This window comes from Pristis pectinata, chromosome 40 (assembly GCF_009764475.1).
Source record: "Pristis pectinata isolate sPriPec2 chromosome 40, sPriPec2.1.pri, whole genome shotgun sequence".
Taxonomy (NCBI): domain Eukaryota; kingdom Metazoa; phylum Chordata; class Chondrichthyes; order Rhinopristiformes; family Pristidae; genus Pristis; species Pristis pectinata.
This window is the reverse complement of record NC_067443.1, coordinates 1,697,391-1,724,512: the sequence shown is the minus strand read 5'-3', so window position 1 is coordinate 1,724,512 and position 27,122 is coordinate 1,697,391. Positions and strand designations below refer to the sequence as shown.

The 27,122-nt window shown below is 52.5% G+C and overlaps 1 protein-coding gene across 8 annotated transcripts in view; it reads right to left on the bottom strand.

Annotated features, from left to right (window-relative positions):
- The window catches only part of gatad2b (GATA zinc finger domain containing 2B), a 129,316-nt gene that overhangs the window by 10,534 nt on the left and 91,660 nt on the right, over positions 1-27,122 (bottom strand). For 4 of the 8 annotated variants that reach the window (XM_052045866.1, XM_052045864.1, XM_052045863.1 and 1 more), the window contains 7 exons: positions 26,304-26,636; positions 20,648-20,777; positions 14,822-14,953; positions 11,175-11,306; positions 9,059-9,226; positions 3,868-4,186; positions 115-317 (listed from right to left, as the gene is read on the bottom strand). In XM_052045866.1, the coding sequence (XP_051901826.1) occupies positions 115-317; positions 3,868-4,186; positions 9,059-9,226; positions 11,175-11,306; positions 14,822-14,953; positions 20,648-20,777; positions 26,304-26,632 (1,413 nt within the window). In that variant the 5' untranslated portion in view covers positions 26,633-26,636. The remainder of the gene's footprint in view (positions 1-114; positions 318-3,867; positions 4,187-9,058; positions 9,227-11,174; positions 11,307-14,821; positions 14,954-20,647; positions 20,778-26,303; positions 26,637-27,122) is intronic. The other 4 variants (XM_052045867.1, XM_052045861.1, XM_052045860.1 and 1 more) reach the window with 3 other exon arrangements.

Sequence of the window (27,122 nt, the reverse complement as noted above, 5' to 3'; positions counted from 1 at the left end):
CAGAGGCGCATGGCAGGAACAGAGGGATTTGGACCACGTGCAGGGAGATGGGATTAGGTGAAGCCGGCACAGATGCGGTGGGCTGAAGGGCCTGGTCCCTGCGCTGTGAGGCACCTGTTCCTGCTGCAACGCTTTGACGAAGGCGGTCTTCAGCCGGTTGGTGTGCTCCGCCTTCAGCGCCTTCTTCTGGTTGGACGTCACACACTGCTCACACAGGATGCTGCCGTTCTTCTCCTGCTTCCAGTGAGGGGTGAAGTCCGTCCGACACTGAGAGCAGACAAAGGGATCGATGTGGGACAGCTGGAGGCGCCCCTTCCCTGGAGGAGGAGGAGGAGGAGGAGGGCGAAAGAAAAAATAAAGTCAGCGCCCGCGTTGTCCTGAAGCAACAGCTGTGTGTAAGACCGACCCTCACCGCCTAGGGCCCCTGCTGGTCTGGAGATCCACTCACCGGTGGAGTGCGAGACAACGCCCCCTCAAGTCTCGCAGTTTGAGCTGCCCCTCAACCGCAGCAACCGGAGGAGGGACAACAAACCGCCCTGGGAACGGACTACCGCAGGAGTCGCCGCTGAAGGAGGAGACTGCAGGACCCAAACCTTGTGACGGGGGGAGGCTGAACAGAAGAGTGTAAAATCAGTTCTAAATGGGGTTCAGAAACAGAGGTGCGGAGGTTTGCCGGCAGGAATCTTTGAAGAAATCAGGTCATTAATGTGCATGGCACGGTTGGCTTTATAAATATGGAGAACTGTAATCGCAACACAGTGGCGCAGCAGGTAGAGCAGCTGCCTCACAGCCCCAGAGTCCCAGGTTCGATCCTGAGCTCCGGCGCTGTCTGTGTGCGGAGCTTGCATGTTCTCCCCGTGACCGTATGGGTTTCCCTCTGGGTGCTCCAGTTTCCTCCCACATCCCATGGTGACCACAGTGAGTTGCCCTTGGTGTGTAAGTGAGGGGAAGGTGGTGTCTGCACCGGAGAGGGTGCAGAGGACGCACTTGGATAGAGAGTTTCAGTCATGAGACTGGAGAGGCTGGGTTTGTATTCCGTGGTGCGGAGAAGGTCGAGAGTGTCCTGATTGAGGAATATAAAGTTACAAGGGGCATAGATAGGGCAGAGAGTAAGAAACATGTCCTTATGGCAGAGATGTTTAATACTAGAGGACAAGGGCTGAGAAGTGGCAGATGGAGTTGAAGGAAAAGTGTGAGGTGGTACACTTTGGAAGGACAAACTCCAAGGTGGAGTACAAAGTTAATGGCAGGATTCTGGGCAGTGTGGAGGAGCAGAGGGATCTGGGGGTTCATATCCACAGATCACTGAAAGTTGCCTCACAGGTGGATAGGGTAGTTAAGAAAGCTTATGGGATGTTAGCTTTCATAAGTCGTGGGATCGAGTTTAAGAGCCGTGAGGTAATGATGCAGCTCTACAAAACTCTGGTTAGACCACACTTGGAGTCCTGTGTCCAGTTCTGGTTGCATCATTATAGGAAGGATGTGGAAGCATTGGAAAGGGTGCAGAGGAGATTTACCAGGATGCTGCCTGGTTTGGAGACTATGCATTATGAGGAGAGACTAAGGGAGCTAGGGCTTTACTCTTTGGAGAGAAGGAAAATAAGAGGAGACATGATAGAGGTGTACAGAATATTAAGAGGAATAGATAGAGTAGACAGCCAGCGCCTCTTTCCCAGGGCACCAATGCTCAATACAAGAGGGCATGGCTTTAAAGTAATGGATGGGAAGTTCAAGGGAGATATCAGAGGGAGGTTTTTCACCCAGAGAGTGGTTGTGGCATGGAATGCGCTGCCTGGGGCGGTGGTGGATGCAGGTACATTTGTCAAATTCAAGAGATTGCTAGATAAGCATATGGAGGGATATGTGGGAGGAAGGGGTTAAATAGTCTTAGGTGAGGTTTAAAGGTCGGCACAACATTGTGGGCTGAAGGACTGTACTGTTCTATGATTCTACGACAAGGGTTTAGGTTGAGGGGGTGAGAGGTTTAGGGGGGCATCCAAGGAGGGATTTTCTCCCCCCAGAGGGGAGTTGGAATCTGGAATGCACTGCCTGAGGGGGTGGTGGAGGCAGAGACTCTCACAACACTTAATAAGTGTCTAAACGAGCACCTGAATTCAAGAGACAGAAGGCTGCAGACCAAGTGCTGTTGAATGTGATTAGTTACGGCCGGGTACTTGATGGTCAGCACTGGCATAGTGGGCTGAAGGGCCTGTTGTGGGAGGGTCTGATGGAAGTTGATGGGAATGTGGGGAGAATAAAAGGGGATGAGTGTAAATTGGAGCGGGATGGTCGACAGGGACATGGTGGGCCGAAGGGCCTGTTTCTGTGCTGAATACTGTTTCTGGGTTGTCGACTCAGCCAGCTCCATCACGGGCACAACCCTCCCCGTCATCGAGGGCATCGTCAAGAGGCGGCGCCTCAATGAAATGCAAAGTATTCCTCGGGATACTAATTGCTGGTTAGGCCCCAGCTGGAGCACGGCCATCGGTTCCGGGATCTACACACCGAGGAGGTGAAAGAGTGCGGGAGGTGGCTGAGCAGAACCTTCATGGGATGAACGCTTTCCAATGCGCAGGATCGCAAGAGGCTGCAGAGGGTTGTAGACTCAGCCAGCTCCATCACGGGCACAACCCTCCCCGCCATCGAGGACATCGTCAAGAGGCGGCACCTCAAGGTGGCGGCATCCGTCACTGAGGACCCTCACCACCTGGGACATGCCCTCTTCTCATTACCACCATCAGGGAGGAGGTACAGGAGCCTGAAGAACCACACTCAATGATTCAGGAACAGCTTTTTCCCCTCCGCCATCAGATTCCTGAACGGTCCGTGAACCCATGAACACTACCTCATTATTCTTCTTTTGCACTATTTGTGTTTTGTAACTTATAGTAATTTCTATGCCTTGCACCGTACTGCTGCCGCAAAACAACACATTTCACAACATACGTCGGTGATAATAAATCGGACTCTCTTGTTGAGAGACTGAAAGGTCTCGTTGTTCCCCTTACAGCAGAGAAGGTTAAGGGGAGATTAGGTAATGATGGAGTAGATGTCAAGGATCAGACACCAGAGTACACTGCTTGACAAGAGGTGAGATAACTTGCTTCATTATTGTGATCTGACAGAGGAACTCGATTCAATAATAGGTTCAACAGGAGCTTTCAGAAGGGAAGAGGTATCGATGTGCAGGACAAGAGCAAGGAGTGATAGCTCTTTCAATGAGCCAGTGGAAGTCGTTTGTCAACTGATCTCAGCCAAGGACTCCACACCTCAACTGAAGCTTATAAAATTATGAGAGGCATAGATAGGGTGGAATCTGTTCGCCAGGGTAGAAATGTCTAATACTGGAGGGCACAGCTTTAAGCTGAGAGGGGGAGAGTTTAAAGGGGATGTGCGGGGCAAGTTTTTTTTTGAAACGTAGAGAGTGGTGGGTGCCTGGAATGTGCTGCCAGGGGTGGTGGAGGCAGATACGATAGAGGGGTTTAAGAGGCTTTTGGATGAACATGCAGGAAATGGAGGGATATGGATCCCGCGCAGGCAGAAGGGGTTAGTTTAACTTGGTACCATTCTCAGCACAGACATGGTGGGCCGAAGGGCCTGTCCTGGTGCGGTACTGTTCCACGAGGCCTTTCGGTCCCTGGCAGAGCTAACACCAGGGCAGTCCGGAACATAATCCCCAGCCGAGCAGAGAGAGAGTCCATGCGGTCACGATGGGCCGAATGGTCGGGGGTAAGGGAAGAACTGAAGGGGGCGCGGTTCATGCATCCAACAGGACCGGATGGGCTGAACGGTCAGGGAAAGGGAAGACACGAGGGGAGAGGGTGTGGTTTTGGGCAGTCAGCAGCACTGGACAGGCCGAGCCCTCACCTTGGCTCTCGATGACGCTCTGTACCACCTCCTCCAGCCCCAGCATGTAGATGAACTCGTTGTTGGCCGCGCTGGGCAGGAAGTTGAGCAGCGGCGGCGAGGGCTTGGGCGGCGGGATCTCCAGCAGCGTCTTCTCCAGCTGCTTGCGCAGGGCCAGCTTGGCAGCGGCCTGGCTGCTGGCGGGGTCGCTCAGGCCGCCGGCGCTGGACATGGCGGGGCTGACCGCTGCCGTCGTCAGGCTGGACTGCACGTGCGAGGAGACGTTCATGTACATGGTGGACGGAGTGGTCCGCGGTGAAGGGATGGAGGAGCCCGCCTGCTGGAGACAGAAGGGCGTTAGCAGAGGCTCCCAGCGTCGGGCAAAGCTGCAGGTGCAGGCCATTCGGCCTCACACTCTCCCATTCTGTACCATGTGTCTCCCCTGTCCACTGAGCTCCCTGAACCTCTCAGGCAGAGAATTCCTGGGATTCACAGCCCTCGGCACAATCTTTCTCCTGTATCTGATGAACTCTTCATCTCCTAATCTACCTCGACGTGGCCCTTGCACCTTATTGTCTGCCTGCACTGCACTTTCTCTGCAGCTGTAACACTTTACTCTGCATTCTGCTGCTTTTTACTATCTCGATGTACCTACGTATAGAATGAGTTGTCTGGATGGCACGCAAACAAAAGCCTTTCATTGGATCTCCCAGGCGACACTGTGTGTGTGTGTGTGTGTGTGTGTGTGTCTGTGTGTGTCCGAGTCTGTACGCGTATGAGTGTCTGTGCGTGTGTGTCTGTCTGTGCGTACACGTGTGCATGTCTGTGTGTGCGTGTGTGTGGAGTCTGCACGCTCTCCCTGTGACCCCGTGGGTTTCCCCCAGGGGCTCCGGTTCCCTCCCACATCCCAACGACCTGTAGGGTCGGTGGGTTAATTGGCCGCTGTGAATTGCCCCCCTGGTGTGTGGGTGAGGGAACTCGGGGGGAGGGGGGGGGGGGGGGGGGGGGGGGGAGGGAGGGGGGAGTTGGTGGGAATGCGGGCAGAATGGAATGGATTAATAAATGTGTTTAGTGGTTGGTACAGACTCGGTGGGCCAAAGGGCCTGCTTTGTGTTGCATCTTTTCACATTTCTACCTTATTTTTCCATATGATACAGGAGGCCATTTGGTCCATCTTCTGCGTGGCTCTCACGACATTCCCATTCCCCACAACCCATCCTTTCTCTGTCCACTCACCTACACACTAGGGGCAACCTACAGCAACCAATTAACTTGTCAACCCCAGTTTTCGGGAGTTGGGAGGGAGCCAGAGCACCCAGGGGAAAGCGACGCAGTCACGGAGAGAACGTACAAACTCCACACACACACACACACACACACACACACACACACACACACACACACACACACACACACACACACAGCGCCGGAGGTCGGGATCGAACCTGGGTCTCTGGAGCTATGAGGCAGCAGATCTGTCCACTGCACCACTGGGCTGTTGAACCTGAGACTGCAGTCCAGGAAAACAAGCAGAACCTTATATTTCAATGAGATCACCCATTCCTTTTCTAAGCACCAGTGGTCCTCTCCTCCTTGATGCTTACAACCCAGCAGTAACAATACACAAGGGGGACCAGAGTGCCACAGCATAAGGCCATAGTAGGCCACTTGGCCCCTCAAGTCTGGCCTGCCCTTCAGGTGATCACGGCTAGTCTATGCTGGCCTCATTTGTGCAAGTTCCCCATCACCCCCAGTTCTTCAACATTTCAAATATTTATCTATCTCCACCTTTACATCCTACAACTGTGCGTTCCACAAACCCACCATTCTCTGTGTAAAAAAACTTACCCCTGACATCCCTATTATACCTTCCTCCAATCACCTTAAAATTATGCCCCCTTCATGTTAGCCATTGTCACCCTGGGAAAAAGTCTCTGACTGTCCACTCGATCTATGCCTTTTATCATCTTGTACACCTCTATCAAGTCACCTCTCATCCTCCTCCTCTCCAAAGAGAAAAGTCCCAGCTCACTCAACCTATCCTCATAAGACATGCTCTCCAATCCAAGCAGCATCCTGGGAAATCTCCTCTGCACCCTCTCTAAAGATTCCACATCCTTCCTATAATGAGGCGACCAGAACTGAACACAACATTTTATCCAGTGGCTGGGATTTTTACAAGTTTCTTCATGTTATGTGAAAATATCCCATGTTATTTCAGAGGATATTTGCAGTGAACACGGTGAGGACCGATGCAAAATGTTTCCTGTTATTAATTCACCAGCCTCTCACTCGAGAGGTTCCACACCAGCCTCAGCTGCCTTCTTCCTATTTATATATCCAGAGACTGTTTTGATATTACAGGCAAGTTTTCTCTCTTCTTATGAGCTGTTTGGCCTTTTGGTACTGGATCCTAAAAGGAAGGTGTTGCTGCAAATAGTTCAGGGCTTTGGTGAGGGCTGCAGCACTGTGTACTGCTCTGGTTTCCATTCTTGAAGAGGTGCTGACCTCTGGACAGCGCAGTGCAGACCCCTTCGGTTGATTCTGAGGCGACGAGACTGTCCGATGGGGGGTGGGGTGGGTGGGGACTGGGTAATTCCAGCCAACACACACTGAAGCTCAGTGATCTCACTGAACAACACACACTGAAGCTCGGTGATCTCACTGAAGCAGACACGGCGGACAGGGTCGATGCTCTGAGACCCTTTCCTCAGGCTGTGAAGTCCAGGATCGTTTCGCACAGCTCAGGATAAAGTGGCAGCCAGAATGGAGATCGGGAAAACTTATGGACTTTTGCAATCAGAGTCATAGAAACAGGCCCTTCGGCCCAACATGTCCACACTGACCATCCATACCAACCCCATTGACCAGCACTTGGTCTGCAGCCTCTATGACACGACAATTCAAATACTGAATACTTCTTAAATGTGGTGAGAGACAGCCTCCATCAATCACCCCCTCAGGCAGTGCGTTACAGATTCCAACCTCCCTCGAAAAGAAAGTTCTTCCTCAGATCCCCTCTTTCTCTACCCCCCATCCTAAACCCGTGTCTTTTCGTGTTAAACACCTCTGCCACGGGGAGCACTTTCTTACCAACTACCCTATCTGTGGCCCTGATAACTTTGTATCGCTCACAGTCAGGTCCCTCGGCAACCTTCTCCGCTCTGAGGGATACAAACACGTCTCCTCGTAACTGAAATGCTCCGTCCCAGGCAACATCCCGGTGAATCTCCTCTCTAGTAGAACCTCGTTCTTCCACTCACCAGGGGCAATTCATTTTGGCCAATTAACCTAGCATGGGGTATGGGAGGAAACCGGAGTACCTGGGGAAACCCATACGGTCATGGGGAGAACGTGCAAACTCCACACATCGACAGCACCTGAGGTCAGGATTGAACCCGGGTCTGTGGAGCTGTGAGACAGCAGCTCTATACACTGCACCTGCATATAGTTTCCTATGTTTATAAAACCAACCATGCCATGCATATTATTCAAAGATTTCTACTGGCAAACCTCCATACCTCAGCTTCTGAACCCCATTTAGAAATATACCAGATACCTTACCCTCTCTCGTTTCATTTAACAGGGCAGGCATGGTAGGGTAGGGGCAGGCACAGTAGTGTAGCGGTTAGCCTAACGCTTTACAGCACCGGCAACCCGGGTTCATTTCTGGCCACTGTTTGTGTCTGCGTGGGTTTCCTCCGGGTGCTCCGGTTTCCTCCCACATTCCAAAGACGTACGGGTTAGGAAGTTGTGGGCGTGCCTATGTTGGCGCCGGAAGCGTGGCAACACTTGCGGGCTGCCCCCCAGAACACTCTATGCAAAAGGTGCATTTCACTGTGTGTTTCGATGTACATGAGACTAATAAAGAAATCTTATCATCAAAATTTCTTACTCCTGACCCTAGACCTGAGCCTGCTAGCGTTAGACACTTCCACCCTAGAGATGCTCAGGTCTGGTTTATTCAATGGTTAATTCAATTTATTCAATTGGGGCGGCCCAGTAGTGTAGCAGTTAGCGCGACGCTATTACAACGCCAGCGATCGGGGTTCAATTCCTGTAGCTGTCTGTAAGGAGTCTGCACGTTCTCCTGTGTCTGCATGGGTTTCCTCCGGGTACTGGGGCGGCACGGTAGTGTAGCGGTTAGCGCGACGCTATTACAGCGCCAGCGATCGGGGTTCGATTCCCGTCGCTGTCTGTAAGGAGTTTGTACGTTCTCCCATGTCTGCATGGGTTTCCTCCGGGTGCTCCGGTTTCCTCCCACATTCGGAAGACGTACGGGTAGGTTAATTGGGTTTAAAATGGGTGGCGCAGACTCGTTGGGCCAGAAGGGCCTGTTACCACTCTGTAAATAAAAATTAAAATTTAAATTTAAAGTATTCAATAATACTAAAGGAATCAGAGGATCTCACTTAACAATGAGCAAGCTTGAGAGGGTGAATGTCTCCTCTGGTGCTTTCAAGAACATTAGACATCAGGCATTGAAGCCACAGACCAAGTGTTGCTACATGGGATTGGTACAGATGGTTGACAAGGGACTGTTACTGTGTTGTATGACCCTATTTAGCTTTCATAAATCGAGGGATTGAGTTTAAGAGCCGCGAGGTAATGATGCAGTTCTACAAAACTCTGGTTAGACCATACTTAGACAAGTTCTGGTCGCCTCATTATAGGAAGGATGTGGAAGTGTTGGAAAGGGTGCAGAGGAGATTTACCAGGATGCTGCCTGGTTTGGAGAGTATGGATTATGAGGAGAGACTAAGGGAGCTAGGGCTTTACTCTTTGGAGAGAAGGAGGATGAGGGGAGACATGATAGAGGTGTACAAAATATTAAGAGGAATAGATAGAGTGGACAGCCAGCGCCTCTTTCCCAGGGCACCAATGCTCAATACAGGAGGGCATGGCTTTAAAGTAATGGGTGGGAAGTTCAAGGGAGATATCAGAGGAAGGTTTTTTACCCAGAGGGTGGTTGGGGCATGGAATGTGCCTGGGGCGGTGGTGGAGGCAGGTACATTGGTCAAATTCAAGAGATTGCTAGATAAGCATGTGGAGGAATTTAACATAGAGGGATATGTGGGAGGAAGGGGTTAGATAGTCTTAGGTGAGGTTTAAAGGTCAGCACAACATTGTGGGCCGAAGGGCCTGTATTGTGCTGTACTGTTCTACTCGGTGAACACGCCAAGTGGAAGACGACGGGAGGTACAACACTGACCTTTTGGTAGGTGCCCGTTGGGTTCTGACTGGACACGGGGCTGTGGATGAGACCTGGCTTTGCGATCCTCATGCTCTGCATCTGGGCCGGGCTGGGTGCGATCACCCGCTGTGACATGAGCAGCTGCGGCAGCGTGCTGTTGGGGACCGACCTGATGACCGGGTGACCCTGCTCGACCAGACGGAGAGACGAGAGTCGTTGGAAGGGGACTGAGGTGAGCTCCGGGTGGCGCCTGTCCCCACCTCGCTGACCCTGGAGAGTAGGAGGACCAGCCCCCCATGGGGAGTTTCCCTGCCCGATGCCCGCTTACTGGAGCCCGACACACGCAAAACCTGCCATGCATCAGGAGTCCAGGCAGGAGAGAGGCCTGGGTCGGGAGGTTCAGAGGTGGGACGGGGTGGGGGAACCAGAGAGAGGTGTTGGGTCTGGTCCCAGATGGGCAGCGAACAGGGGGTGGGGACAGTCATGAGTGGACGAGCAGGCAGCCTTGAGCTGATGAGGCACCGGGGCAGGGTGATCTGAGTGGGTGGGTCATGGAGGTGGAGTGTGGTGGGGGGAGTGATCTCAAACAGGTTGGGGAGGTGGTCCTGAGCTGACGGGATTGGTGGGGGATGAGTAGGTGAGAGATGGGGGGGGTGGGGGGGCAAGTCTCTAGTGAGCAGGGAACAAGGGCAAGGGGTGAATGGGCTTTCGTGAGTCCAGCCACAAGGGGACAGGATGGTGGTCTCAGTCTGGCTGGGGTGGCGGGGGGGGGGGGGGGGTCTCCAGCCAATAGGGGATGGGATGGTGGACGAATTTGTGGGGGATGGGGATGGGACAGTGGTCTCAGTCTGGTCTGGCTTGGGGATGGGGTGGAGGTCTCCAGCTGGTGGGGGATGGGATGGTGGACAAGCTGGTGGGGAGGATGGGGACAGGTTGGAGGTCTCTATCTGGACGGGTTGAGAACAGGGGTGGGGGGATCTCAATCCAGTGGGGTTTGGGGACAGGAGTGGGGGCGGGAGTCTCAATCCGGTGGGGTTTGGGGAAAGGAGTGGGGGGGGGGGAAGTCTCAATCCGGTGGGGTTTGGGGACGGGAGTGGGGGGGGTCTCAATCCGGTGGGGTTTGGGGACAGGGGTGGGGGGGGATCTCAATCCAGTGGGGTTTGGGGACAGGGGTGGGGGGGGATCTCAATCCAGTGGGGTTTGGGGACAGGGGTGGGGGGGGATCTCAATCCAGTGGGGTTTGGGGACAGGAGTGGGGGGGGGGGGTCTCCAGCCGGTAGGGGACGGGATGGGATGGCAGATGAGCCAGTGGGGGTCTCAATCCAGTGGGAGACAGGCTGCTGGACGAGCGATTGGCGGATGGTGGACAGACACGGGGGTCTCGGGCGGGTGGGGGATGGTGGACAGAGATGGGGATCTCGAGTGGGTGGGGGACAGGCAGGTGGTCTCAGGCGGGTGGGGGTCAGGCAGGTGGTCTTGGGAGGGTGGGGGATGGTGGATGGAGACGGGGGGTCTCGAGCGGGTGGGGGACAGGCTGGTGATCTTGGGCGGGTGGGGGTTAGGCAGGTGGTCTCAGGTAGGTGGGGGATGGTGGATGGAGACGGGGGGTCTCGGGCAGGTGGGGGTCAGGCAGGTGGTCTCGGGCGGGTGGGGGACAGTGGATGGAGATGGGGGTCTCGGGCGGGTGGGGGTCGGGCAGGTGGGGAATGGTGGATGGAGACGGAGGTCTCGAGCGAGTGGGGGACGGTGGACAGAGATGGGGTCCCGAGCCGGTGGTGGACAGTGGCTTGTTCAACATCCCACGCTCGAGGGAAGATGTGGGTAAGGATGGCGCTGGCCCCGCGGTGCTGCCTCCTGCAGCTGTAGAGTCTGTGGTCTGGAATGGGGGGGGGGGCGGGGGGCTGGGGGGGATGTGACGGGACAGGCGGTGTGGTGTCCAGAGGGACAGTGACAGGCTGACTGACCCGCGTCGGTGGCGTGTACCTGCCCTGGGAGTGACAGGACGGACCATGGAAAGAGCGAGAGCGGAGTGGGAGGTCACAGCCCAGCCTCTCCACGGGACATCGCTGGGCACGCACGACAGGCACTGGCTCGCGGCGACATGTCAGAGCTCAGCAGGCAGCCAGTCACCTACCTGAGCTCCTCGCAGGTTCTGAGGGTCCAATACCTGAGAGATGGGCCGGGACGGTGGCTTGGACATCAGCTGCTGACCACCCGGGGCCAGGGAGGACTGGCCAGCAGATGGGGCGTTCTGTACCACGGGGACCTACAGCATTAAAGAAACACAGAGAGAGCAGACTGGTTAACACAGACCCATATCCCTCCAAACCTTTCCTATCCATGTACCTGCCCAAGTATGTTTTAAATGTTGTCACTGTAAGATATTTATTTATTAGTCACACGTACATTGAAATACACAGTGAAATGCGTCTTTTTGCGTTACTGAGAATGTGCCGGGGACAGCCCGCAAGTGTCGCCACGCTTCCGGCGCCAACATAGCATGCCCGCAACTTCCTAACCCGTACGCCTTTGGAATGTGGGAGGAAACCGGAGCACCCGGAGGAAACCCAAGCAGACACGGGGAGAACATACAAACTCCCTACAGACAGCGGGAGGAACTGAACTGTAATCGTATTACGCTAACTGCTACACTTCTGTACCTGCCTCAACCACTTCCTCTGGCAGCTCGTTCCATATACGGACCACCTTCTGGATGAAGAAGTTGCCCGTCAGGTTCTTATTAAATCTCTCCCCTCTCACCTTAAACCTGTGCCCTCTAGTTCTTGATTCCCCAACCCTGGGGGAAAAGACTGAGTGCATTCAGCCTATCGATGCCCCTCATGATTTTATTGACTGCTATATGGTCACCCCTCATTCTCCCACACTCTGATGAAAGCAGTCCCAACTTGCCCAACCTCTCTCCACTACTCAGTCCCTCAAGTCCTGGCAACGTCCTCGTAAATCTCCCTCTGCACAGTTTCCAGCACACTGGTTAACACCAGCATGGGTCGAGGCCAACTGAACATCCGCTCTTCATCCTCCTGTCCCTGCTCCGTCCCTCTGTACCCTTCACACCCCAGGCTCCCTCCTCACCAGACCATTGCCCCCATTGCACCAGCCCTTTCAGACATCAATCCCGCTCTCTGCCACAACCGTTCTAAACTTCCCTCACCAACTTCAACAAGGGTCTCCAATCCCACCCACTGCCTCTCCAAACCCTACCCCAGCTCCTGCCTTAGACCTCACACCCGCCTTCACTAAGGCTCTGCTGCAAGGGCAGAAAGTAGATAACCCTCCACCTACACTCTACCCGTCACTAACCCTCCTCCCAGCACCTCGATTTTATTTCCGATTCCCAGCATCTGCAGGATTTTTGCTTCTGATCTGGTGACAGGTCAAATGCTCTCCTGTGAATTTCTACGGTTCTACAGGAGCGCTGCAGAGCTGGGGAGATGTTGACAGCAGACTGCGAGCTCTACCACCTAGAAGGAACAGGCCAGGGCCAGCACCTCCACACTGCTGACCAAAGCACACAGCATCCGACTTGGAAACACACTACCTCTGCCTTATAACCTTCAAACTCCCGACACTAACTGCCTTCACCCACAACAGTTCAAGAAGACAGCTCACCACCACCAACTTCTCATGGGGCAAGTGGGCATGGCCACCAGACAGCACCTCTCATCAACCGAAACACTCTGACCTTTGGACAAGGTTAGAGATAAGGAGTACCTTTATGTATCCTGTAGGTTTGTGTGTGTTTATGGAGAGGCTCTGATTAGGGGGTTAATTTTGGCAGCGGCCAAGAAAGCTCACCAGCGCCTCGACTTCCTCAGGAGGCTAAAGAAATTCGGCATGTCCCCTTTGACACCCACCGACTTTTATCGATGCACCATAGAAAGCATCCTATCTGGATGCATCACGGCTTGGTACAGCAACTGCTCTGCCCGGGACCACAAGAAACTGCAGAGAGTTGTGGACACAGCCCAGCGCATCACGGACACCAGCCTCCCCTCCATGGACTCTGTCTTTACCTCTCGCCATCTTGGTGAAGCAGCCAGCATAATCAAACACCCCACCCACCCGGGACATTCTCTCTTCTCCCCCTTCCATCAGGTAGAAGATACAGGAGCCTGAGAGCACATCCCACTAGGCTCAAGGACAGCTTCTACCCTACTGTGATAAGACTATTGAACGGTCTCCTTATACGATGAGATGGACTCTTGACCTGACAATCTATCTTGTTATGACCTTGCACCTTATTGTCTACCTGCACTGTACTTCCCTGTAACTGTGACACTTTACTCTGTATTCTGTTATTGTTTTCACCCTGTACTACCTCAATGCACTGTGTAATGAATTGATCTGTACGATCGGTATGCAAGACAAGTTTTTCACTGTACCTCAGTACAAGTGACAATAATAAACCGATACTAATTCAGGACCAGTTGGTACTCTTAGAAAGGAGTGGGATCGATGTTTACCAAAGGAAAGACCAAAGGACATTGAAAAGCTCACAGCAAGAAGCCAAGTACTTCCAGGGAAAGGTGAGGAGCAACAAACTGCGAGGGCAGAGTCTACGATACTCGGGAGGAACAGGTGACTTTGGACATCTGGTTCCTGGGGCTCTCTACCACTGACGAGTAGTGTGTTCAGTTCTGTGCTTGTCGAAAGAGACTGACCACTCTGAACAGTCAATGACCCCACTGTCAGGGTGTTGCAAGCACTAGAAGATCATTCATTCTCTGACAGTCACCAGAATATACCGTGGGCTGGTGTGCTGGCTCCGTTTGTTTCCAGGACTGAACAAGAGGATCACATTATCCAGAAGTTCAGTGTGTTTATAGATGACACTTGGTCTGTTATCTCCCCAATTGGTTCTGATTACACGTGTTGGTTGTTTGCAGGGTGGGAGAAATTTCAGAAGGCAACCCGCCTAACTTTCCTGTATATCCCTAACAGCTACTGCCTTGGAGATTACACAGGGGGACCGAGCTCCACCTGTCACATTGGGGCGGGACTGAAACCTAGAACAATAGAACAATGGGGCGGCACGGTAGCATAGCAGTCAGCGCGACGCTATTACAGCGCCAGCGATCGGGGTTCGATTCCTGTCGCTGTCTGTAAGGAGTTTGTACGTTCTCCCGTGTCTGCGTGGGTTTCCTCCCACATTCCAAAAAGACGTACGGGTAGGTTAATATGGGTTTAAAATGGGCAGCGTGGACTCGTTGGGCCGGAAGGGCCTGTTACCATGTTGTAAATTAAAATAAAACTACAGCACGGGAAACATGCCATTCGGCCCTTCTGGTCTGTGCCGAAACGTTATTCCGCTAGTCCCATTGACCTGCACCCAGTCCACACCCTTCCAGACCTCTCCCATCCATGTATCTATCTAATTTATTCTTAAAACTTAAGATTGAGCCCACATTTACCGCGTCAGATGGCAGCTCGTTCCACACTCCCACCACTCTCTGTGAAGAAGTTCCCCCTAAACCTTTCCCCCTTCACCCTAAAGCCATGTCCTCTTGTACTTGTCTCTCCTACTCTAGGCGGAAAGAGCCTACTCGCAGTAACTCTGTCTATACCCCTCATAATTTTGTAAACCTCTATCATATCTCCCCTCATTCTTCTGTGCTCCAAGGAATAAAGTCCTAACCTGTTCAATCTTTCCCTGCAACTCAACTCCTGAAGACCCGGCAACATTCTAGTAATGTTCCTGCCTGTCCTTCGCATGCCTCCGATGTGGGGGCCCCGGCTGCCCGCAGACGGGCTCTGACTCACCTTCTGCACCACGTTCTCCTTCTGTACCTGGCTCTGACGGAGCTTCTTCAGCAGCACCAGCCGGGCCTCCTCCAGCCGCAGCTCGTCCCGCAGCTGCTTGATGATCATCTGACGTTCCTCGGGGCCCTTGCCCTGCAAGCAGAGAGAAGGATGAGGGTTGACAGAGGCGGGAGGAGAGGAGGTCCTGCGCATTCCCGAGGCAGCCCATCACTGAGGCTCATTGAGCAGAACCCTCCGTCACTTGGAAGGACCTAGGTGGCAGGCACCAGGGAACACCGGCACCTCGGAGCTGCCCTTCCTTTGGATGCCTTACTGACCCGGAGATGGGGGACCCTTCATCCTCGTTGGGGCAAAACCCAAGCATCCCCAACACCACATGGCGGCAGCCCACCGCCACCTTTGATAGGGCAATGAGGGTTGGACAACGAGTATCAGACCTGCCAGCCACACCCACATCCCCTGGAAAAGTAATCAGGACATATCCCGCAAACGGGTGCGTTAAAGCCTCACGTGCAACCACATAGATGTCACGGCCAAGAAACCTCACCAGCGTCTCTACTTCCTCAGGAGGCTAAAGAAATTCGGCATGTCTCCTTTACCCCTCACCAATTTTTACAGAGGCACCACAGAAAGCATCTTATCCGGATGCATCACGGCTTGGTACGGCAACTGCTCTGCCCAAGACCAAAAGAAACTGCTGAGAGTTGTGTTCACGGCTCAGCACGTCACGGAAACCAGCCTCCTCTCCGTGAACTCTGTCTGCACTTCCTGCTGCCTCGGGAAAGCAGCCGACATAGTTAAGGACCCCACCTACCCTGGAGATTCTCTCTTCTCCCCCCTTCCCATCGGGCAGAAGATACAAAAGCCAGAAAGCACATACCACCAGGCTCAAGGAAAACTTCTATTCCGCTGTTATAAGACTATTCAACAGTTCTTTAGTACAATAAGATGGACTCTTGACCTCATAATCTACCTTGTCATGGCCTTGCACCTTATTGTCTGCCTGCACTGCACTTTCTCTGTAGCTGTAACCATCAACCCCAGTTCAATTCCGGCCACTGTCTGCAAGGAGTTTGTACGTTCTCCCCGTGTGTCTGCGTGGGTTTCCTCCAGGTGCTCCGGTTTCCTCCCACATTCCAAAGACGTACGGGTTAGGAGGTTGTGGGCGTGCTATGTTGGTGCCAGAAGCGTGGCGACACTTGTGGGCTGCCCCCAGAACACTCCACGCAGAAGGTGCATTTCACTGTGTGTTTCGATGTACCTGTGACTAATGAAGAAATCTTATCTAAAACAGAAGCATGCACTTGGATTCCCATAGCAGAGGTGTCTAAAACAGGGGGGGATAAGAGGTAGAGAGGAGACCTGTGGAGGAATTTCCTCACTCGGAGGGTGGCTGGAATCCGGAACGCACTGCTTAGAACGGACTGGCACTCTCTCAACATTCAATAAGTAGCAGGACGAGCACTTGAATCACCCATGCAGAGAAAGGGTACGGACGAAGTGCTGGTAAATGGGATCAGTGTAGATGGACACTCGATGGCCAGCACGGGCATGGCCAGTTGCTGTGCCGTATGGCTGTATGGTGTATATAAATATACTTCCTTCCAAACAGGTGGCCACCCAGTCAATGCCAGGTCTCAGAGCAATTCTCATCAGTCCCAGTCAGCTGGGTATTTCCCTGTAACCAACTCTCATTTTTTAAAGATATTTATTTATTAGTACATCGAAACACACAGTGAAATGCATCTTTTTGCATTACTGAGAATGTGCTGGGGGTCATGCTTCCAGCGCCAACATAGCTCCTAACCCATACACCTTTGGAATGATGGAGCACCCGGAGGGAACCCACGCAGACACGGGGAGAACGTACAAACTCCTTACAGACAGCGGCCGGAATCGAACCCGGGTCGCTTGCGCTGTAATAGCGTTACGCCAACCGCTACGCTACTTTGCCAGCCCACCAACTCCTGGTTCTCCTGCTACCCACACACACCGGAGGCAACTCACAGCAATCAATCAACCCGCTGACCTACACGTCTTCGGGAGGACCTGCAGGGAGAACGTGTCAGTTGCACATGGGCAGCGCCAAGGTCGGGACCACACCGTGACAAGCTGTGTCACTGTGCTACCCAATACAAGCCGAGTGAGGAAATTCCTCCTCAGATCCCCGCTCCACCTCTCATACCCCCTTGTTTTAGGCACCTCCGCTATGGGACTCCAAATGCATGCTTCTGTTTTGTTGCCTGTTTGTTGACACTGCTGGATTATGTAAGTCACAGATTAACACAGCACAGAAACAGGCCTCTCGGCCCATCTTGCCCGTGCTGACCCAGGTAGTCCCACGTGACCGTGTTTGGCTCAGATCCCTCTACCCTATCCCTGTCCAAACGTGCAAACTGCACACAGACAGAGTTGAAGCTGGTGACTGGAGCTGTGAGGCAACAGCTCCATCTGCCGCACCAGTGTCCCGCTCCTCAGCCAGTTCTGTGTTTTGAATTTCCAGTCAATTTCCTGTTTCTCCCTCTGCCCCGTAGGGTGCTGTACCCTGCTGTCACAGTGCAGCCTGTTCCTACTCTGTGCTGTCTGAGGATCAACCTTCACCCCCCACCAAAGTTTCAACCTGTGACTGCTTTGCATAGGAGTGTTAGCCTCTCTTAAAGGACATCTGGATATGTTTAAAAGGCATTGGGATAAGAAAGTTTTAGAGAGAAATGCATGGAGCAATTGATACTATGGCAACACCAGGTTTGGGATCACATATCCCAAACCTGGGATATGTGTCAGGGAACTGGAGATGCAGCTCGATGACCTTCGTCTGCTCAAGGAGAATGAGGTGATAGAAAGGAGTTAGAGGCAGGTGGTCACATCGGGACCACAGGAGTCAGGCAAGTGGGTCACAGTCGGGAGGGGGAAGGGGAAGAGTCAGGTACTAGAGAGTACCCCTGTGGCTGTACCCCTTGACAATAAGTACTCCTGCTTGAGTACTGTTGGGGGAGACAGCCTACCTGGGGGAAGCAACAGTGGCAGTGTCTCTGGCACAGAGCCCGGCCCTGTGGCTCAGAAGGGTAGGGAAAGAGAGAGGAGGGCACTAGTGATAGGGGACTCTAGAGTTAGGTGGGCAGACAAGCGATTCTGTGGACGCAGGAAAGAAACTCGGAAGGTAGTTTGCCTCCCAGGTGTCAGGGTCCGGGAGGTTTCTGATCGCACCTAAGATATCCTGAAGGGGGAGGGAGAACAGCCAGAGGTCATGGTACATATTGGTACTAACGACATAGGTAGGGAAAGGAATGAGGTCCTGAAAAGAGACTATGGACAATTAGGAAGGAAGTTGAGAAGCAGGACCTCAAAGGTAGTAATTTCTGGATTACTGCCTGTGCTAAGCGACAGTGGGTATAGGAACAGAATGAGGAGGAGGTTAAATGCGTGGCTGAGGGATTGGAGTAAGGAGCAGGGATTGTTTTCTGGATCATTGGGGCCCCTTTTGGGGCAGGTATGACCTGTTCAAAGAGGACGGGTTGCACTTGAATCCCAGAGGGATCAATATCCTGGTGGGGAGGTTTGCTAAGGCTACTAGGTAGAGTTTAAACTAGAATTGTTGGGGGGTGGGATCCGAACTGGAGAGACTGGGGAAGAGGTGTTTGGCTCTCAAATAGAGAAAGCTAGTAGTAGGTACGATAGGCAGCTGATAGAGAACGGATGTGCTCAGACAGGTTTGAGATGTGTCTATTTTAACGCAAGGAGTATTGTGAACAAGGCAGATGAGCTTAGAGCTTGGATCAATACTTGGAGCTATGATGTGGTGGCCATGACGGAGACTTGGATGGCTCAGGGACTGGAATGGTTGCTTCAAATGCTGGGGTTTAGGTGTTTCAGAAAGGACAGGGAGGGAGGCAAAAGAGGTGGGGGAGTGGCGCTGTTGATCAGAGATAGTGTCACGGCTGTGGAAAAGGTGGACGTCATGGAGAGACCGTCTACTGAGTCTCTGTGGGTGAAGGTTAGGAACAGGAAGGGGGTCAATGACCTTACTGGGTGTTTTTTATAGGCCACCCAATAGTAACAGGGATATTGAGGAGCAGATAGAACATAGAAAAACTACAGCACAATTCAGGCCCTTCGGCCCACAAAGCTGTGCCGAACATGTACTTACCCTAGAAATTACTAGGCTTACCCATAACGAGGGTATGGTTTATTCAGCTCCATGTACCTATCTAACAGTCTCTTGAAAGACCCTATCGTATCCGCCTCCACCACCGTTTCCGGCAGCCCATTCCACGCACTCACCACTCTCTGAGTAAAAAACTTACCTCTGACATCTCCTCTATACCTACTCCCCAGCACCTTAAACCTATGTCCTCTTGTGGCCACCAATTCAGTCCTGGGGAAAAGCCTCTGACTATCTACCTGATCAATACCTCTCATCATCTTACACACCCCTATCAGGTCCCCCCTCATCCTCCGACTCTCCAAGGAGAAAAGGCCGAGTTCCCTCAGCCTGCTTTCATAAGGCATGCTCCGCATTCCAGGCAGCATCCTTATAAATCTCCTCTGCACCCTCTCTATGGCTTCCACATCTTTCCTGTAGTGAGGCGACCAGAACTGAGCACAATACTCCAAGTGGGGTCTGACCAGGGACCTATATAGCTGCAATATTACCTCTCGGCTCCTAAATTCAATTCCCCGATTGATGAAGGACAATACACCATATGCCTTCTTAATCACAGAGTCAACCTGCGCAGCCGCTTTGAATGTCCTATGGACTCGGACCCCAAGATCCCTCTGATCCTCCACACTGCCAAGAGTCCTACCATTAATACTATATTCTGCCAACATATTTGACCTACCAAAATGAACCACTTCACACTTATCTGGGTTGAACTGCATCTACCACTTCTCAGCCCAACTTTGCATCCTAGCTAGGTCCCTCTGTAACCCATCGTTGCTCACATTTGCTGCTCAGTTCCCCTTTCACCCGTTATGTCAGGGACAATTTACAGCGGCCCATCAACTGACCCCAGGACATGGGAGGGAACCGGAGCACCCGGGGGAAACCCATGTGGTCACAGGGAGAGCGTGCAGACTCCACATGTGCAGGCAGCGCCAGAGATCGGGTTCGAACCCGGGTCACTGGAGCTGTGAGGCAGTAGCACTAAGCGCCGTGGTACTGTGACGGGGTAGATTCTGCCATAGTCCATTGTCCAACAGTACATCCACCCAGGCTGGTGTACACCCTTTACGGTTACTGTAAGGGAAGTCTGATCCTCTGACTGTGCACTGGGAGCTCACGGCAGCGGGGGAAGGTGATGAGATTCCGTTTCTGCGCTGTGAATTGTTATGACCAGGTATGTGCTGCTTGACAGGGTTGCAAGCAGATACAACAGGAACTTTCGAAAGGAGATTGGAGAAATACGTTGGGGGGGGGGGGGAGAAAAACATGCAGAGTTTGGGGGAAGGGTGGGCACTGAGTGTGGAGTGACGTTCGAGGAACTGAGAGTGGAACTGATCGGACCCCGCTTTCAGTTCTACTCAGAAGCCGCCCGACAGAACGTTAACTATTTCTGTCTCTGCAGGTGGTGGTTGGCCTGCTGAGTCTCTCCAGTATTTCCCGTCTCTTCAGATCAGCTTTCACGCCCCGGTCTGAGACCCACTGAGGGTGGGCAGAATGTGCCGGGGTGGGGGGAGGTGGGGTGTGCGCAGGGGAGTGAAAGGGTCTGCCAGTGGGCAAGCCATTTCCCACAGGACATGAGCAACCGGGGGTGGAGGGGGAGCAGAGAATATTCACAATCTCAGTGACCCGTCGCAAGCCGGAGACGTCACCCAGTCACTTACCTTGAAGATCTCCAGGTTTGCCACTTTGATCCTGTCTTCGAACCGGCCATTGGCACGAGGGCTGGAGGCCTCGTTGTCTGACAGCACGATGATATCTGGTGATGGAGTGCTGCGCTCCCTGTCCACATCACTGCAGAAGATCAAGACAAACGTTCATCATTCCCACATTCCATCCTTGCCCGCACACAACTTACCCTCTCCCCATCCACATATAGAATGACATGGCACGGAAACAGGCCCTTCGGCCCAACTGGTCCGTGCTGATCAAGATTCCCACCTGCCCACATTTGGCCCATGTCCCTCTAAACTTTTCCTATCCACGGACCTGTCCAAGTACCTTTTAAATATTGTTAATGTACCTGCCTCACCCACTTCCTCTGGCAGCTTGTTCCACATACGGACTGCCTTCTGGGTGAAAAAGTTGCCCCTCTGGATCCTATTAAATCTCTCCCCTCTCACCTTAAACCTGTGCCCGCCAGTTCTTGATTCTCCAACCATGGGGAAAAGACTATGCGCATTCACCCTATCGATGCCCCTCATGACTTTTATACACCTCTATAAGATCACCCTTCAGTCTCCTATGCCCCAATGAAAAAAGTCCTAACCTGCTCAACCTCTCTCCATCGAGTCTCTCGAGTCCCAGCAATGTCCTCGTAAATCTCCTCTGCACTCTTTCCAGCTTAATGGCATCTTTCCTATAGCAGGGTGACCGAAACTGAACACAATATTCCAAATGTCACCTCACCAATGTCTTGTATGTGATAGGACGTGCTCACTCTCTGCGTTACTCAACTATCAGATCCCTCTCACCTTAAACTTGTGCCCTCTAGTTCTTGATTCTCCAACCCTGGGGAAAACACTGATAGACAGACTGGGCATCAGACACTTTATAAAGAAAAGGGTGCATGCTGATAATATTTTTCCAAATTCCCTGGGTTCCCCAGCTCCACACAGTCAATGAAATACTTCTGAAGTGTAGTGTAGAGATCACACAGCAAGATCTTTGACCAAGTGACGTGTTTCCCAGTGACTCCGGCTGAGGGAAAGGTTTGTTGCCAGAGTGTTCTTAAAGTTACAGCCACCTGACTTGTTTAACCTCGTCTTGTGGGCCAATATTTATCCACTGACCAAACCACCAATTAGAACATAGAACAATTACAGCACAATTCAGGCCCTTCAGCCCACAAAGCTGTGCCGAACGTCCCCACCCTAGAAATTACTAGGCTTACCCATAGCCCTCTATTTTACTCAGCTCCATGTACCTATCTAACAGTCTCTTGAAAGACCCTATCGTATCCACCTCCACCACCGTTTCCGGCAGTCCAATTACTTGGTCATTTATCACCGCTGTTTGTGGGAGCCTGCTGTGCTTGAGATGGCTGTGGCATTCCCGAGATAAAAGCAGGAGTTGCAGTCCACAGGCATGTCACCGGCTGCAAAGTGCTTTGGAAGGTGTTGAGGGATGAGTTTTGCTCTTTTCAGCGCAGTTATGTAGCTGGCCCGAAGGGGGTGTTGAAGAGCAGTCTGCCCCACAGCAGGGTGCTGGCTACTGTCCGTCCGACAGTCACATCCTCCCTGGGGTTCAGCCGTGGCCTGGAGCCTGCCTGGTGTGGGAGCACGCTCTCGGCAGCTACAGTAGTGCAGCGATTAGCGCAACACTATTACAGCGCCAGCGACCCGGGTTCAATTCCAGCCGCTGTCTGTAAGGAGTTTGTACATTCTCCCTGTGTCTGCGTGGGTTTCCTCCAGGTGCTCCGGTTTCCTCCCACATTCCAAAGACGTACGGGTTAGGAAGTTGCGGACGTGCTATGTTGGCGCTGGAAGCGTGGCGAAACTTGCGGGCTGCTCCCAGAACATTCTACACAAAAGATGCATTTCACTGTGTGTTTTGACATACATGCGACTAATAAAGATATCTTATCAACTCACTGACCCCGAGTGGGTACCCCTACTTAAAGCATTCAACTGACAGAGGACACTGCAACCCTCTCCCACTCCGCGTGATGGCAGAGATGACACAATGTGAATTAGTATCTGATTATTATTTGACAGGTTGATGAACAAGAGTACAGGGAAGCACTCACAGGGGCCCATTCCATACACTCACCACTCTGCACGGAAAAGTTAACCCTCAGGTCCCTTTTCAATCTTTCCCCTCTCACCCTAAACTTGTCCGCCCTAGTTTTGGCCTCCCCTACCCTGGGGAAAAGACTGTTACTGTCTACCTTATCTATGCCTCTCATAATTTTAAACTCTTCTCTAAGGTTACCCCTCATTCCCCTACGTTCCAAAGACCTAGCCTGGCCAACTTCTCCCTGTAACTCAGGTCCTTGAGTCCCGGCAACATCCTCGTAAATCTCCTCTGCACTCTTTCCAGCTTAACCACATCTTTCCTATAACAGGATGACGAAAACTGCACACAGTACTCCAAGTGCACCCACACAAACAACTTATACAACGGCAACATAACGTCCCAGCTCCTGTACTCAGTGCCCTGACTGATGAAGGCCAGCATGCTAAATGCCTTTTTCACCGCCCTGTCTACCTGTGACACTTCTTTCAACAAACTATGTACTTGTACTCCTAGGTCCCTCTGTTCCATTACACTCCCTAGTGCCCTGCCATTCATAGTACAAATCCTACACCGGTTTGAGTTTCTAAAATGCATCACCTCACACTTGCCTGTATTGAAATCCATTTGCCACTCCTCGGCCCACTTCCCCAATTGATCAAAATCCCCCTGTAATCTACGATAACATTCATCACTATCAACACCACCTCTTAATTTCATGTCATCCGCAAACTTACTGATCAAGCCTTGTGCATTCGCATCCAAATCATTTCTAGAGATAACAAATAACAAGGGTCCCAACACCAACCCCTGCGGCACACCACTAGTCACTGGCCTCCAGTGTATCTGCTGTTGCTTAGGGAGGTAAGGGAGGAGATTGCTCAGGCCCTGACAGAGATTTTCAAATCTTTAGTGGGACATCCCAAGGTGACACAACAGAAATACAAATGTCTACCTTCTTTCCAACTGGTCGAATGCAGCTAGGGAGAAGTGAGCAAGTTCCAGTTGACACAAGGGGTCTTCACCCGAGGCAGGGGAGGGTGGACAGGGACGAAATCTATCCTGTCCATGACCATCCAATGGCCTCTGGTGGGATGAGCAGAGTTGTGTATGAGGCCAGGATGTGCATGGATGTAGTCAAATAGTTTGCCCAACACTCACAAAGAAGGAACTCCTTGCAGTATAGCCACCTTCACTGGAGGGTAACCAACTCCCATGGAGCAACTCAACCTCAAAGGAAGTTCAATCCAGGCAAGTGTGGAGTGTTGCACTTTGGGTGATCCAATGTAAAGGGACAGTACACCGCTAATGGCAGGACCCTTAACAGCATTGATGTACAGAGGGATCTTGGGGTCCAAGTCCATAGCTCCTTGAAAGTGGCTGCACAGGTTGATAGGGTGGGAAAAAAGGCATACGGCACGCTTGCCTTTATTAGTTGAGGCACTGAGTTCAAGAGTTGGGAAGTTATATTGCACCTTTATAAAATTCTGGTTAGAACCATACAACAATACAGCCCACAATGTTGTTCCGACCTTCAAACCACTCCTAAGACTATCTAACCCCTTCCTCCCACTCTGTCTTAAATTCCTCCATATGTTTATCTAACAATCTCTTGAACTTGACCAACGTATCAGCCTCCACCACCACCCCAGGCAGCGCATTCCATGCACCAACCGCGCTCTGGGTGAAAAACCTCCCTCTGACGTCTCCCTCGAACTTCCCCCCCATTACTTTAAAGCCATGCCCTCTTGTATTGAGCATTGGTGCCCTGGGAAAGAGGCGCTGGCTGTCCACTCTATCTATTCCTCCTAATATTTTGTATACCTTCATCATGTCTCCCCCGCATTCAATTCTGGTCGCCCCATTATAGGAAGGACGTGGAGGCTTTGGAGAGGGTGCAGAAGAGGTTCACCAGGATGCTGCCTGGATTAGAGGGCGCGTATTGTAAGGAGAGGCTGGACAAATTTGGGTTGTTTTCTCTGGAGTGGCGGAGGCTGACAGATGTTTATAAGATTATGAGAGGCATAGATAGAATAGACAGCTGGTATCTTTTTCCCAGGGTCAAAATGTCTAATACTACAGGGCATGCATTTAAGGTGAGAGGGGGAAAGTTCAAAGGAGATGTGCGGGGCAAGTCTTTTTTTTACACAGAGAGTGGTGGGTGCATGGAATGCGCTGCCAGTGATGGTGGTGGAGGCAGATATGATGGAGGCTCTTAGATAGGCACATGGAGAGAATGGGGGGATATGGACCATGTGCAGGCAGAAGGGATTAGTTTAATTAGGTGTCACTAGCTTAATCAGCTCAGCACAGCGTCGTGGGCTGAAGGGCCTGTTTCTGTTCTGTGTCGGGCTGTACTTCTGAAGGACAGAGGGACACATGGAAGGGAAACAGCTCAAGTCCTGGCCCTGTTTAACTCTAACCTGATAAATTTTCCCTTAAAGATTTCCCCACCCCACTGGCAAAGTCTAATGACTGTGGACCTGGTCTCAGTTTCAGCTTCCTCCACTCCACCACTTTCACAGAGACCCTTCTGGCCCACCCCATCTGCTCAACGTACCTCCGCTCGATTCCACTGTTATTTTTAACCTTCTGCTGTGCCTGCATAATCTTTAAGGACAGGATGGCCACAACAAAGCACTTGCTGTACAGTTACGCCCCAACTTCGCTCTAGATAGTGGTACAAGGTTCTCCCGAGCCCCCAGGGTCTGAGAGAGATCAGCTCCCAGAGACTCTGCCCCTCCCAGTGTGTACTGGTGAGTTAAGCAGGTGCCAGCTTTACTACCCTGTCGGGGTTAGACATCATTTACTATTTATATTGGTGAGCTGGAGCAGAGAACAAAATGCAAGGTTTCCAAGTTTATTGATGATACAAAAATAGGTGAAAGGGTGTGTGATGAGGCCGTTGTGAGTCTATGGCAGGATCTAGATGGAGTGAGTGACTGGGAGAAAACCTGTCAACTGGACATTCATGTGGGGAAGTGCGAGGTCATGCACTTGGTAGAAGACAGAACAGTACAGCACAGGAACAGGCCCTTCGGCCCACAATGTCTGCACCAACCACGATGCTAATTTAAACTGCATTATCATTAAAGAGGGAGGGGGAGAGGGAGAGGGAGGGAGGAGGGGGAGAAGGGAGGGGTGTGAGAGGGAGGGGTTGAGGGGGAGAGGGGGAGGGGACGAGGGGGAATAGGAGGAGGGGTAGGAGGGGGAGGGGGAGGGGCAGCGGAGGGTAGACGGAAGGGGTAGACGGCGAGAGGGAGGGGGAGGAGGAGGGTAGGAGGGGAGAGGGGAGGGGGTACAGGGGGTAGCGGGAGGGTAAAGGGGTAGAGATGGGGGTAAAGGGGTAGAGGGCGAGAGGGAGGGGAGGATGAGGAGGAGGGGGAGGGGTGGAGGAGGAAGGGGCAGCGGGAGGGTAGAGGGAAGGGGTAGAGGGCGAGGGGGGAGGAGGAGGGTAGGAGGGGGGAGAGGGAGTGGGGTAGGAGGGGGAGGGGGAGAGGGAGAGGCGGAGGGGGTAGAGAAAGGGGATAGAGGGAGCGGAAGTGGGTGGCCTGGTTTTACTGCCTCCCCCCGCTCCTGACGTACCTCTTGTGCGCGCTCATGTCGACGGGCTCATCCCCCATGTTCTCCTTCCCCGCTTTGGTCACGCTGCGGAGCTCAGGCCGAGGCTTCAGGCTGCCGTTCATCTTCTCCTCCCCTGCCTTCTGGTGCTCAGGCTTGGCCACCAGGTCCTGGGCCACCTCCGGCCCACCCAGGTCCTTCCTCTTCAGCAGGGCCAGCATCTTCAGGCGCTCCATGGCCTCGTGTCCTTCCATCTTCAGCCGCTTGGCCACCAGATCCTCGCGCTCCTCGGCCCGGTCCAGCCCTCGCTTCAGCAGGTGGAGCCTCAAGGCATCGTCCGTCATTCGATCCATCCTGCTGTGGGGAGAACAAGGGAACGGGGGTTACTTCCACACAGCTCGGCCACCGCTGCATTTATATATAAACAGAGTCAACTGTCCCAGGGAGCTTCACAGGACGTTTATCAGACACGTCAGGTGAGGGAACATTGGACATTGTCAAAACCTTCACCCAGACAGTCTGGAGAACATCTTAAAAGGGGTCCAGGCAGGCAGCTGGAGGCAATTGCCTGTCTAAGTGCTTCTTAACCACCACTATCATGTCTGCTTCCACCACCAGCTCTGACAGCCCATTCCAGGCATCTACCACTGTGTAAAGGAAAACTTGCCCCGCACGTCTCCTTTCTTCATCTCACCTTAAACCTGTGTCTTCTAGTATTTGACATTTCCACCCTGGGAAAAAGACTGACGACCTATCTACGCCTCTCATAATTTTATAAACCTCTAACAAGTTCTCCCCTCAAGCCTCTGATGCTCCAGAGAAAACAATCCAAGCTTGTCCAAA